Source organism: Heteronotia binoei, chromosome 21 (genome assembly GCF_032191835.1).
Source record: "Heteronotia binoei isolate CCM8104 ecotype False Entrance Well chromosome 21, APGP_CSIRO_Hbin_v1, whole genome shotgun sequence".
Taxonomy (NCBI): Eukaryota; Metazoa; Chordata; class Lepidosauria; order Squamata; family Gekkonidae; genus Heteronotia; species Heteronotia binoei.
The window spans coordinates 180,505,737-180,520,111 of NC_083243.1; the positions used below are offsets into that span (position 1 = coordinate 180,505,737).

A 14,375-nucleotide genomic window follows, 5' to 3' on the forward strand; every position below is an offset into this window, starting at 1 on the left:
CAGACTTCTCCTAGGTACGCACAGGCACCACCCTGTTCTGAGAGCATTTGGTCTAGGACCCTTCGATTCTGGAGAACCACATTAGCAATACTGTCAACCTCTTTTTGTAGAGTAAATAGGGATGAGGCTGTTTTCTCGAGCCCCTCTTGCAGTATGCGAGAAAGATTTCTAGTATAGATTTGCAAATCAGAGACTCCCCAACCTGGTATGAGGGCACGCAGAAAATCGAGTAGGCCTGAGCTCTTTCCATAGGAACTTCGTTTTGTTCTTAAACTGAAGCCTGTCCGGGCTGTGGGGTACCCTAGGTTCAATGCCTCATGTGCCATTATATCATTTCGGAGGTGCCCTGCCACCGTTAGGTAGCCCACAGAGCACATTCCGCTCCAATGAATGGGTAGGTATTTATAACCTGTTTTTCCACATATCCAATACACACCTGGAAGATCAATATAGATACCATCTACAAGGGCATAAGAGGCGTTACACATGCTCCTAAACAAAATCAGTGTGCTGGAATATGTGCTAGTATTGCAGACTTGTAAATAGGCCAGACCTTTAAGCCAAACGGACTCATAGGATTTTGTCCAGAGCCCCTCCTTGGTTCCCCAGGACCCCTCTTTGGTTTCTTCCCATAATGTACCTCGGGTGCCTATCTGCAAGGCATAGTCACCAGTTCGTAAATATGACACTGACCCAGCCATGCTACCCCGTGTCTGCCAGCCGACTTTGTTTGGATCCAAGAAAAGGACATGTCGGCAATTTTCATCCCGCAAGTACCCTACGCTTGGGCCATTTCCACTGCCCATGACACACCAAGGGTATTGCTTCTGGTGTTTCGCTGCAATGGGGTGCAAGTCAAACATAATGCCATCTCGACCCTTTACCCGAAAACTGTTGTGGGGGTTCCAAGATGTATTTCTTCCGTCTGGGGTCTGGAAAACTTTTAGGCCAAACGTCTGGAAGCCTATATAAGGGGAGTTGGATGAATTCATTATCCAATCAGGACCATGCAAAGGCTCCCAAGCCAAGGCTCCACCTGCCTCGCGAGTGTGGGCACAGAGCCAGCATTTTGAGAGGTTAGCCACTTTTGACACATACTCTAGTGGAACCCGATAGGGGTGGTCTGGGGTTTTCTCAAAAGGAAAAGGGGCTAAAACCTTTCGGATACTTGGGGAAAGGAGTTCCTGGAGCGGGTTATAGGTTGAAGCGGGATCAGGAACAGTCGGGCCTTGGAATTGGCGGGGGTTAAAAGACTGTGTTGGACCTTTCCCACACATCAGTGGGAAACGCACATTGGCCGTGTCGAGCAAAATCTGGGTGTCGAGAGGAACCTTAAAAGCATGGCACCTCACGACACGAGGGGGTTTCGGAGTCGGTGGGGGCCGCCACCCTACATCCCTTGGCCATAGCCCCGGCCAGTGACCCGGGCCCGGTGGGACCCCCACCCCCCATCCCATCAGTATCTCCATCCAGAGCAATACAATAGCGATGCGAGTGAGACGCAGCATCTCTTCTGGGGTTCGTAACTGCTCTAAATCTCTGCTTCAGCTTCTTATCTTCCTTGTAGCTTATATAGCACAGCGTAATACAAATAGCAGCAAGAAAAACAAGCGTGAAAACTGTTCCCCCCAGCAGGGGCAGAAGGTAGCCGTGGGTTTGGAAAAACTCTGGGAGCATTTACGCTGGGGGTGGCTGATCTCTAAGGAACCTGTCCAGGTGATCTCTAAGGAACCTGTCTATCAACCTTGCTTGGCACAGTCGTTTCACGTAAGGGTAAAATACGAGGAACAAGATTACCAGGACTGCTATGGCAAGCAACACAGCTAACACTACATTCGCCTCAGGGGTAGGCTCTAGCTCTAACATGTATATACACAGATCTTCACCGCACTTCGGCCGATGCTCCGTGATGGCGCTTCTCCCGCGCGTAGAGCAGTCAGCTCCTGTGTGACTGCAGCGGGGGGTCGTCTCGGGTGCCTGTGGAATCCTGCTTTCTCCGGTAAGCAAGGACTCCAGAGGGAGTTGCCTGTGGAACCCCACTACTTCCGGTGAGTGAGGTCCAGAGGACGGTTTCTTCTTGTGAGCTTCAGTCGCAGCCCGTTCCCGGGAGCTTGCTGCACCTGCCAGTCAGTGGCCGCTCGCTTCAAATGCGTCCAATGGATCCACCTGGGCAGTCCCTGGACTTTAACTGCAGTTGGGGTAGAAAGCAAGACAGTGAACGGGCCCTTCCACCGTGGCTGGAGCGGCTGGGTTCTCCAAATCTTTACCCACACAGAGTCCCCGGGTTGGAACGGGTGGACCGGATTATGAACCTGCAAAGGGAGAGTCTCTAACACATATTTAGATACATCATTCATTGCTTTTCCCAGCGATTGTATCTCTTGGAACCAAACAAGATTCCCAATCTGGGCCGGGTCACCTTTTATCCCTTTTACAATAGGTGGCGGTCGACCAAAAACCACTTCATATGGGCTAACCTTTAGCCCCTTCTTGGGCATGCAACGCAATCTAAACAAGGCAATGGGCAATGCGTCTGGCCATTTCAGACTAGTTTCCTGACACAACTTTGAAAGCTGAGCTTTTATCGACCTATTGGCCCGCTCGCATTTACCCGAAGACTGTGGTCTATAGGCTGCATGCAACTTCCAATTAATGTGTAACACTCGTGACACTTCCTGTACAATTTTATGGACAAATGCTGGTCCGTTATCGGAGGAAATTGTCACTGGGAGACCCCAGAAAGGGAGTATGCTTTTCAATAAATGTTTCACTACTTCTGCTGCCTTTTCCGTTCTTATCGGAAAAGCTTCAATCCAGTTAGAATAGGTACACACAAACACAAGCAAATATTTCCAACAGCCTGCTCGAGGCATTTCGGTAAAATCAGTGATGATAGATTCAAAGGGAGTTGTCCCTATATGCTGTATACCTGGGGGACGATTTGGACCCTGCCTAGGGTTGTTCTGAGCGCAGGAAACACAACGAAGGGCAGCTTTTTCACACAGGCTATGCAGTTTTGCAATATACACTTGCCTATCCAATAGTTCTGCCAATGCAGTTTTCCCAAAATGAGTTCCATCATGTGCTTGTAGCACAAGGGGCCATGCGAGGGAATCAGGCACAGCCAGCCTATTATCAGGTAGCTGAATCCACCCTTGTACTCGGGTTTTGGAAGCCCCTTGGGCCTCGGCCCACGCTTCCTCAGCTTTACTATATCGGGGGCACCATTCAGACAATTTAACCTGGAACACGGGGTAAGCAGACGCCTCTAGTCTCTGCTCAACACCTTGGGTTGCTGCCCATTTGGCAGCCTCATCGGCCCTCCGGTTTCCCATACTCACGGGACTAAGGGGTTTTTGATGGGCCCGGCAGTGCATCACGGCGACCTTGCGTGGGGCCCAAACAGCCTCTAATAGTTTTAGAATTTCCGGACCGTACCGGATGGCCTTCCCCGCAGCATTTATAAGTCCTTTTTCCTTATACAGGGCTCCATGGGCGTGCAAAGTCAAAAAGGCATACTTGGAATCGGTATAGATGTTCGCAGTCACTCCTTCTGCCAGTTCCAATGCACGGGTCAGGGCAATCAATTCGGCCTTCTGGGCAGATGTTCCTGGCGGCAAAGGTCGTGCTTCCACAGTTCTCTGACATGTGACGACCGCGTAGCCGGCATAACGATGCTCGCCCTGCATGAAACTGCTTCCATCTGTGTAATACTCAACATCTGGATCGGACAAAGGGGTGTCCGTCAAGTCGGGGCGGCTGGAGTAGATCTCATCCATGGTCTGGATGCAGTCGTGCTCAATAGGTTGGTCACTGATGGGCAGCAGGGATGCGGGGTTCAAAGCTCCCGTAACAGTCAAGCGGATTCGTGGGTTCTCACACATCATAGCTTGGTACTTCGTCATCCGACTATTTGTGAACCAATAGTTACCTTTATAGTCCATCAGAGTCAGGACAGCGTGTGGTACCTGCACTTCAAGCTCATGCCCCAAGGTCAGCTTGTCGGCTTCCTTGATGAGTTCTGCTGTCGCAGCGACAGCTCGGATGCAGCTCGGCCATCCTTTAGCGACTGAGTCCAGTTGCTTTGAGAGGTAGGCGACCGGGCGCTGCCAGGAGCCCAGAGCTTGAGTCAGCACGCCAATCGCCACTCCCTGCCGTTCATGAACGAAAAGGGTAAAAGGCTTTTCCACATCGGGTAGCCCTAATGCTGGGGCTTCCATCAACAGCCGTTTCAGCTCTTGAAAAGCGTTTTTCTGCTCGGCTGTCCACAGGAACGGGTCCCGCTCCCCTCCTTTAGTAGCTTCGTACAGGGGCTTGGCAATCAAGGCAAAATTCGGGATCCATACTCGACAGAACCCTGCTGCCCCCAGAAACTCTCGAACCTGACGTCTGGACGTGGGCTCTGGCAGGGCGCAAACAGCTTCTTTCCTTTCGCGGCCCAATGTGCGAGTTCCCTGGGATACGTGGAACCCTAAATACCGCACTTGGGCTTGGCACAACTGTGCCTTCTTCCTTGACACCTTATACCCTGCTCTCCACAGCAAATCCAAAAGTTCGAGGGTCGCCTGGTAGCAGCGCTCCTGTCCTTGGGCAGCTATTAACAGGTCATCAGCATACTGAATTAGAACACACTCACCCGGGACGGCGTCAAAGTCCTGCAGGTCTTGTGCTAAGGCATTGGAGAAAAGAGTAGGGCTGTTTTTGAAACCTTGGGGAAGGCGCGTCCAAGTGTACTGGAGCTTTCTTCCAGTGCTCTGCTCCTGCCATTGGAACGCAAATATGGGCTGACTCACAGGGGCAATCCGCAGGCAAAAGAACGCATCTTTGAGATCCAAGACTGAGAAATAGTCCGCCTGTTGTGGCACCAACCCCAACAAGACATAGGGGTTTGGCACCACCGGGTGCAAGGTTACAGTCTTTTTATTCACTGCACGTAGATCCTGGCATGGCCTGAACTCGCCTGTGCCAGGCTTTTGAACTGGGAGCAGTGGGGTGTTCCAAGGGCTCTGGCACTCTTTGAGGATGCCATATTTCAGTAATCTGTCCAAATGTTTTTGAATGCCTTCTATGGCCTTCCAAGGGATGGGATACTGCCGCAGGCGAACAGGCTGCACATCTGGTTGAAGTTCAATAATGATTGGAGCATGGTGGCGGGCCAAGCCCGGTGGATTGTCTTCTGCCCACACCCCAGGGACAACGGAGGCCCACTGATCTATGAGGCTTTTCTCTGGGGATCCCTGGAAGAGTCGCCACTCCTCTTCCAAAGGGCAGGTGAGCACAAGGACACCGGCGGGCTTAGCCCGGAACTCCACGCTGGCTTGGCCATCTTCCTCGAAATAGATGGCCGCTCTTAATTTGGATAGGAGGTCGCGACCCAACAGAGGGAGAGGGCATTCAGGAACATATAAGAATCTGTGCTGGACCAAATGTGTTCCCAAATCACAAATACGTTCTTGGAGGAAAGGTCTTGGGCCGGTTTTCCCAGTGGCTCCTGCAATGGGCACAGTCTGTCTGGTGGTGGGGGCCACCTGCGTATTTACGACCGAAAACTCAGCGCCGGTATCAATCATGAACGATAGATCACGGCCCCCCACCTTGGTTTTGACCATGGGCTCCCCGGGGCCAAGTGATAGGGAACCCGGTCTGTCCTATTCGTCCCATGGGTCCTCGAGTCCCATAGCAGCCAGGCCTATGAAATCCATGTCTCCCATGGGTCCTCTTTGGTCGTAGCGGGGTCCCCTCTCTCGCCCTCTCAAGGGCTGCATTCCCCCGCGACCTCTTCCTCTACCCCCAGAAACGGGAGGGGCAGCTGGGCTCCGATGCGGGCAGGAATTACGCCAATGTCCAATTTCGTGGCAAAAACTGCATTCATTTCGTGCCAATGGTGGCCTCACAGCTCCTGTCCTTTGGGGTCCCCTTTGGGGCACGGCGGGAGCCCTCCCATTGTTTTGGTTCCGATTTCGCTCCCCTATAGCCGCGGCAAGCAGGGCGGCCTTCATTTTCATCTTTTTATCTTCTGCCTTTTTAACTTCCTGCTCCCGATTCACAAACACCTTCTGAGCAATTTCTAGCAACTGAGTGATATTCATGCCTGCAAACCCTTCCTGCTTCTGCAGCTTTCGCTTTATGTCTGACGCGGCCTGGCTCACAAACGCACAGTTTACCATCCGCTGATTCTCGGCTGCTTCAGGGTCAAAGGGCGAGTACAAGCGGTAGGCCTCATACAATCGCTCAAGGAAGGCTCCGGGGGCCTCCTCTGGCTTCTGCAAGACCTCTCCGATCTTACTCATGTTGGTGGCCTTTTTAGATGCTTCCTGCATGCCAGCTATGAGGTAACCTCTATAAGCTCTTAAGAGCCTCATATGTTCCGTGTTGTTTGCATCCCAACCAGGGTCAGTATCTGGGAAACTGTCGGTCAACCACTGGGCAGGGTTAGCCTCCCCGGCTGGGGTTGCTTCCTCAGCCTTCTTTTTGGCTGCTCTAAAAATACGCTGACGCTCTTCAGTCGTAAAAAGGGTCAAGAAAAGTTGCTGGCAGTCCGAGAACGTTGGGCTATGAGTCCCCATTATGCTAGTCAGAAGATTTGTAAGAGCTTCTGGCTTCTCGGTGTAGGAGGCCGTATGAGTTTTCCAATTTAAAAGGTCGGCAGAAGAGAAGGGAGTATAAAGGTAGCGGCTCTGACCTCCCAGCACCTGCCCGTTTTGTCCCAAAAACTGAGGTGTCTGAACCTGCCGCAGTGGCATGACCTGAGCCACCGGGGAGCTGGGTGAGGCGCTTGGGTCGGGCAGAGCAGCTGTGCTCCCTGTTGGGGCACCTTCCTCATCTTCAGCCGCCTGGGTCTTAACCCGAACTGCACTGCCGGGGTCGCGCACAATTTGCTCCAGGGGAGAACCGGGAGGGGGCAAGCTGGCGACGGCGGGAGAAGCGGGGCAACCCGGGAAAGAACCTCTCCTGGCTCCCATTCTCCTCTCAAGGATCTCTGCCAAGGCAGGGCTCCACCACGGGAACTCCCCTCTCCATGGCGTCGAACCTGAAGACGCTGGCACCTGGGACCTTGTGACCATAGGATGCTGCCTCACCCCTGCCGCCGGCGGCGTGCCCAACGCTGGGGCCGGCACCGCGGGCGGAGTTGCCTGAACGGGGACCCGTGCTCCCCCCCCCGCGGCACCCACATGCTGAACCGCCGGCAGGGGCGGCCCAGGTGGAGGCGCAGGGACGTAGGGCGGAGGCCACTCAAAGTCGAGTGCCTCCATGCCCCCCTCCAAAGTAGGGTATATTGGCTTTGACTGGGACCGCAACAGCTCCTGGGGGTCGCGCCCTTCAGCTTTACTGGGGTAGGAAGCCTTCCCAAGGTCAGGTGCGCTGCCAGCCCTCTGAGGGCGGCAGCCGCTTTTCGTCCTCAGGGGCCGCTCTTGCGGCTTCACTACCATAATATTTTTTGTTGACTTCATACATTGTTTCAACCAGGGAGGCGGCTTTTGGAGCAAAGACAGCCATGAGTCAATGTAAGGGAATTGATCCGGGTGGTCGCCCGGCGGGGTTACAACGATATGATAGACCTTCTGGGCCAAGTCCACTGAGAAGGAGCCCTCTGCGGGCCACCCCACTCCAAACGTCGGCCATTCAGACTCGCAAAATGCCCTCAACCGAAAGGGCGTCTGACCCGGCCCGCCATAGTCATCAGTGAAGCCCTCCTTAAAATGTGCCAGCATGCAATCCAAGGGGGTGTTGGTGGACTGGGAGCCACCCATTTTGATGGCCTAACAGAACAACCCAGCAAAAGGATCGGTCTCTCCAGACGGCGGTGGAGCAGCCTGATCCCAGGGAACGCAGCAAGACGCTGGGGGGTCCGAGGTTTTTCCCAATGGGGGTGGCAGAGAGGAAGGAACAGAGTAAGGTATATCGGGGCACTGGGAGCACCGGAAAGAATGCAGCGCCCCCAAGGCCGCCGAAAGAACGGCCGGGTTACTATGCAAGATTTGATACTGCCAAGCAGCAGCCCTAGCTTCCGGAGAATCTGCCAACCCCAAAAGGTGTAAGTCGGGCCGAGCGGTCTGGTGCCTAATCTCCCAGGCCGACAATCGTCCACCGGCTTCCCACCGGAGAAAGTACCACCGAGACCAGTAGGTGTTCCACCGCCCCCCCTCCGGGGATTTCCTCCGGCTTTTTATCAGCCAAGCAGTTCCCGAGTACCCAGGAAGATTCGCCTTCCACAACTGTAGGCTGTAATTTTGACACAGCTGCTGCTGCCACACCCAAACCCAAATATCGGTGAGGCGCAGCCACGGGTGGACAATTTTTCTAAATCTCTGGGACGGGCTCCAATAAGGCCGATCGCTCTGGCTTAAGGCCGAGGGTAGGTGGTAATCACCACTGCTCCTGCGCATTGGGCTGGCAGTTTTAGTGATGAGGGGGTGCCCTACTAATTGCAGTCATCACAATGCAAATAGTGGAAATGCTGCAAGGCCTCTGGATCCCGGGCCAGCAGTGGGGCCCAATCTACATTCCCCCACTGTACCGGCCCTATATCTCGCAGAGGTCGTGCAGTACAGCGGTTGATTGTCCAAGCGTGAATGCGGCCACCCTCCTGTTGTCTAAAGAAGTACCAGCGTGTCCAGTCGGTGAGCCAGCCACGGGACCTTCTGCGTCTGTTCAGAAGCCACACAGTGGTTTTTCCCGTGGATCCCTCCCACAGCTGGATTCTAAGAAAATGGCAAAGAACCGCATCCCACTTAAGGGACAGCTTGTCGGGGTTGTATACCCAGGGGCCAATTAAGTTGAGGAACCTAATACCAGGGGTCCATGTATCGTAATCAGTCCTTTCATAAAGGCATGGATGAGACCGCAGCTCCCCCCCAGCAAGACAAACAGGACAACTAAAACAATGAGGGGAGAAGGGAGAACACATACAGGAACCTATTCAGCCGCTTCTCTGTGGTCCCGGCCTACCGTGCTCGCGCAGGCAGGAAACGCGGTAATGACAGATCCGCAATCGCTTCAATACAAAGTATTGTCTCAGACGCACGCCATGCACACAACAAGCATACCAGACAAAGCAAGTTACTTTTTAGTGGTATTTCAAGACTCAAGGGGAGATGTAATGCCCCTTTCTCTCCACTCTTTTTTTTTTTTTTTTTTTTTTTTCTCTGTTTTCCAATACACGGCTTTTGAGCCGGGGGGCTAGGCACACCCCACAAAGGGCCGAAGAAGCACGGCCCTCGCCTAAAAGTCCCTACCGAAAAGCAGACACCGTCTGGAAGGCTGCAGTGGGAAGCGGCCAAGAGGGCCCCTGTCGTCCCCGAACTGCAGGGTTCCGCGGGTGCTGCAGCGCGGAGGCCAAGCGCGCCTTCCCCCCGAGATGGGCCTACTGCCAAGCAATCTCCATGGGAGGGTCTACCAACAGTGTACACGGTTCATACTTACAATCCGGAGTAGTTGCCAATTTGGAAAAGCTGGTCCCTGTCGTCTGTCCAGGTCCGTCAGGGCGCCGACCGTGCAGAGACTGAAGACGGGGTAGGAGATGACGGTCAGCCGAAAGGGCCGGGAGCTCCGTACCGTTGATCAGATCTCCCCCGCCTGCAGTGGCAAGCGGTCGGGCCAAGCGGCCAGGGCAAAAAACCCTGACCTGACCCAAGGCCAATGCACCAAAAATATGTAGCAGGAAAACGCCCGCTTGGTGGTTCTTACAAAAAGGTGCAATGACAAAAGGGAGGTCTGAGACGAAAATCAGGGAAAAACAGCTTTATTAACACACGTGTGGGATCAGCTTCCTTGGCATCTGCCAAAAGGTGGAAGTCTGAACAACCGTTACAAATTTCTGCTCCTTTTTATAGGGTTTCTTCATTTCAACTTCTACCCCAAAACACTCATGTTCTTCTTCTTGCGGTAAGCTACCTACGTCATGTTCTCACCACATTTCGAGTTGTTTTTCAACCGTCAGGGCCTTTGTTAGGGCCTCTGTAAACCCTGGTTCCTCTTTCTCTAGAAACATTCTACCCACACGCCCACAACTTCTTGCTTTTTCCTCAGCACCTGTCTTGCTTCTTTCTAGGCTCTGTTCTATGTTTTTCAGCCTGCGGTTTTGAAAGGTCAACGACCTGTCACAGTTCCCTTTTTCTCTTTGCAAGCTAACACTCCTTTATTTCAAGCTGCTATAGAAGATCATTTCTTGCAAGCACTCTTATATAGTATTGCTAAAGCCATGTATATTGATTAGGCATTGGTATTGCTTTTGGATCGATGCTACACTGGCACCACCCTCAAAGTCCCCAGATATTTTTTGAGTCGGACCTGGCAATGCTATCTTTTCCTGTTATTTCCTGGACCTCACCTGCAAAGAAGAATCATTGCATATTTTCCCCAAAGGCAGGAAAAGTATAATCAGCTCTCTGGAACCATTTTAACTAATCTGAGCATATGTGCACAGGATCACAGATCTTTTGGGCTGGATGTGTAGTTCTTCAAGTATGTGTAGTTTGGGCTGGATGTGTAGTCTTCAAGTATGTGTAGTTACAGGTCAATAGCTGTGCTGCTTGAAGAAGAAGAAGAAGATATTGGATTTATATCCCGCCCTCCACTCCAAAGAGTCTCAGAGCGGCTCACAATCTCCTTTACCTTCCTCCCCCACAACAGACACCCTGTGAGGTGGGTGGGGCTGGAGAGGGCTCTCACAGCAGCTGCCCTTTCAAGGACAACCTCTGCCAGAGCTATAGCTGACCCAAGACCATGCTAGCAGGTGCAAGTGGAGGAGTGGGGAATCAAACCCGGTTCTCCCAGATAAGAGTCTGCACACAACCACTACACCAAACTGTCTCTCTTGCTGTTGAAAGGCCCATTTGCTTGTGCACTCATAAATAAGACAAAACTTACAAAAATACCATAAGTCTGCAATGCTTTCACTGGAAGAAAACTAACCGCCATAACTGGAGTGTGCACCAAGAAAGAAATTGTTATTAATTTGGATCTGGAATTTAGAGTGGTGAAATCTTTACCGTGATCACTGATTTCTGGGTAGAACATTACCAGATTGGGATTCAAATCTATGTGTATGTGGTTTTTTCCATTTTCCAGAATTTCAGGACCATTATTCTTAATTCAAAGGACTGGGGCAGCTGTTTTTAAAGATAATGGCACTGGATTTGCATAGAATATAGTCTTCTACGAAAGGAAAGGTCCCCTGTGCAAGCACCAGTTGTTTCCAACTCTGGGCTGACGTTGCTTTCACAATGTTTTCATGGCAGACTTTTTACGGGGTGGTTTGCCATTGCCTTCCCCAGTCATCTACACTTTCCCCTCAGCAAGCTGGGTACTCATTTACTGACCTCGGAAGGATGGAAGGCTGAGTCAACCTCGAGCCGGCTACCTGAAAACCCAGCTACCGCTGGAGATTGAACTCAGGTCGTGAGCAGAGTTTAGGACTGCAGTACTGCAGCTTTAACATTCAAACAGAATGGACAAAGGGGTTTGATTTTAAAGACCCCTGAAGCAGCTTCTGTTTGGTGCAGGCACACTTATTCCTATGGGGGAAACGGAATCAGTCACTGGCTGCTTTTTTTTTTAAGTCATTTCAAAAAAAACCTCTGCATTTGCCTTTCTTTCTTACTGTGGCCTGTTGTTTCCTTTTACAAAGCAATGAAGGCATTCTTTAAATAAAACTACCCTTATCCTGTCCCTGCAATTATCTCACCCATATACTATTATGATTATCCTCCTTTAAAAGATAAAGAAGACTCCCACAGGCATTAGGTATTGAGGAGAAAGCTTTCAATCTCGGTTTGAAAGCAGCTTTCCAAGCTCTAGATTAAAAAAAAATATTGGGCAAACTCCTCCCTGAGGGCAGTCCCTGCAACACAACTGGGAGTTCCTGCAATTCAACACAGAAACTTAGTAAGGATCTGGTCTAAAGATTCAGAGACTTCCTTTATCCAAATGGCTGCCCATATAGAGACTGGGGGATTACTGTTGCATTAAAGGCTGTAATAGCCATTGGGACATATTGGCCACCTTTTGAAAAATAAAACCTGAGGAAAGTGCTAGAGTTTGTTTTGGCAATTTCAGTTACTGACCTAATACGATGTTTTCAATGGAGGTTATAACTGAAGACTACACCCAGATATTTAAAATGTGACACTTGTTCTATCTGCCCTCCCTTGGGAGTCCATGATTTCAGGTCAGGGCGAGGTTTGGTTGAGAAGACCATAATTTTTGATTTTTCATAATTAACTGATAACCCCTCTTGAACATATGAAGCTGCCTTATACTGAATCAGACCTTTGGTCTATCAAAGTCAGTATTGTCTTCTCAGACTGGCAGCGGCTCTGCAGGGTCTCAAGCTGAGGTTTTTCACACCTATTTGCCTGGACCCTTTTTTGGAGATGCCAGGGATTGAACCTGGGACCTTCTGCTTCCCAAGCAGATGCTCTACCACTGAGCCACCGTCCCTCCCCTTGTGTACAGTAATCAATAAAAGCATTTACTATCTTGCGTAGGCCCTTTTCAGATCTAGATAGCAGCACCGTGCCATCTGCATAGAGTAATTTTGGGGTTTCATATCCTGCAGTGTAGGTGCATGACACTCTAGCTTTTTAATATAATAATAATAATAATAATAATAATAATAATAATAATAATAATAATAATAATAATAATAATAATAATATAATAATAATATTTTATTTATATCCTGCCCTCCCTGCCGAAGCAGGCTCAGGGTGGCTAACAACATCTTAATCCATATAAAAATTATACAACAGACTTTTAAAAAACACATTCACCTAAAAACATTCCAGTTTTAAAATTAACACTTCTGGTGCTATTCTGTTAAATATAAAATTATGGCAGAGTCACTTGGGCGAATCCAACAGTCGTTCGGTTAGGTAAAGGCCATCCTAAGAAGGATGGTCTTGCAGGCCCTGCGGAACTGTTCAAGCCTCCACAGGGCCCGCACTTCTTCCAGGAGCTGGTTCCATAGGTGTGGAGCTGCAATGGAGAAGGCCCGTGTACGAGTGTTCTTTAATTTTGCCTCCTTCGGCCCGGGGATGGTCAGTTGGTTTTTCCCCGCTGACCTCAGTGCTCTCTGAGAGACAGTCCTTCAGGTAGGCAGGTCCTCGGCCATATAGGGCTTTAAAGGTGATAACCAGCACTTTGTAACGAACCCGGTATACAACTGGCAGCCAGTGCAGCCCACGCAGCCCCAGCTGTATGTGCTCCCACTTCGGGAGCCCTAATAACAGCCTAGCCGCCGCATTCTGCACCAGCTGCAGCTTCTGGGTTCGGCACAGAGGCAGCCCCATGTAGAGGGCATTACAGTAATCTAATCTTGAGGTGACCGTTGCATGGGTCACTGTTGTTAGGTCCCGGCGCTCCAGGAAGGGGGCCAACTGCCTTGCCTGCTTCAGATGAAAAAACGCCGACTTGGCAGTGGCTGCTATCTGGGCCTCCATTGATAATGAAGGCTCCAGTAGAACTCCCAAGCTCCTGACTTGGTGTGGAACCATGTCATTTAAGTAGAGATTGAAGAGCATAGGGGCTAGTAGGAAGCCTTGTTTAACACCTTTGAAAAGGTGAATGATGTTAGTAAGCTGCCCATTCAACCTGCAACGAATTTGTTGCAGTAGGGTTTTCATAGAGTTTATAGATCAGCCAAAGTAGTCATTTATTTAGAGTTGTCTTAGATAGTTCAGCCCAAAGACAGGATCTAGGGACTGAATCAAAGGCTGCCCAAAGGTCCATAAATGCTGCATAGGGCTAGCCTCCTGGATAGGAGGCATATTTATCAGCAAGATGATATAGCACAAGCAATGATTTAAGCAATGAAATTCCTTTTCTAAAACCCACTTGCTCTGGATAAATTATAGTTTCTGTTTCTATACAATTTAATAGTTTGGAGTTTTAAAAAGCTACATACACCTTGCCTATTGCTGAGAGTAGGCTTATGGGCCTATAATTTGAAAGAAGCATTTTTTAGCCTTTTTTATGTATTGGCACTATCACTACATGTTTCCATGATTGAAGAATGATGCCGAATTCATTCATTTGGGTGAAAAAATGGGGCCAAGAGTTGCTCCACCAAGCTGGATTTACTTTTAAGAGCTCTATTGGGATGAGATCCAGACCTGGGGCTTTACCTGAATGCATATGCATAATTAAAAAGTTAACTGTTTCTGGGATAACTGGGGGCCAGGGATCAGATTGGGATGGATCAACCTGATATAGTTCACAATCTGGACCAGAGGTCTCAGCAAAAATAGAAGCAAAATATTCTTCCCAGACTCCAGGGGCGATACATGAAGGCCCTCATTGACTAGCTTCCAGAAAGTTTGTGACTCATCGTTGTTTATGGCTGAGATAAGGGTCTTCCAACCTTTGCATAATGC

General features: G+C 50.4%; 2 protein-coding genes across 3 annotated transcripts in view; one reads left to right on the forward strand and one right to left on the reverse strand.

The window, feature by feature from the left end:
• MARCHF4 (membrane associated ring-CH-type finger 4) overlaps window positions 1-14,375 on the forward strand; it is a 278,747-nt gene that overhangs the window by 250,885 nt on the left and 13,487 nt on the right. The window lies entirely within an intron of this gene.
• On the reverse strand, window positions 2,040-7,751 carry LOC132588881 (uncharacterized). Its single transcript, XM_060261340.1, has 2 exons — window positions 5,895-7,751; window positions 2,040-5,594 (listed from the first exon to the last, which is right to left on the reverse strand). Exons 1-2 carry the CDS (start codon window positions 7,749-7,751, stop codon window positions 2,040-2,042), a joined length of 5,412 nt encoding a protein of 1,803 aa, XP_060117323.1.

Excerpts from the sequence above, each read along its gene's own strand:
- LOC132588881 (XM_060261340.1), bottom strand. The coding sequence starts at position 7,751 with ATGGGTGGCTCCCAGTCCACCAACACCCCCTTGGATTGCATGCTGGCA. Across the intron at positions 5,595-5,894 it reads GACCCCAAAGGACAGGAGCT|GTGGGGGGCCGTGATCTATC; the intron begins GTGAGGCCACCA and ends GTCAAAACCAAG.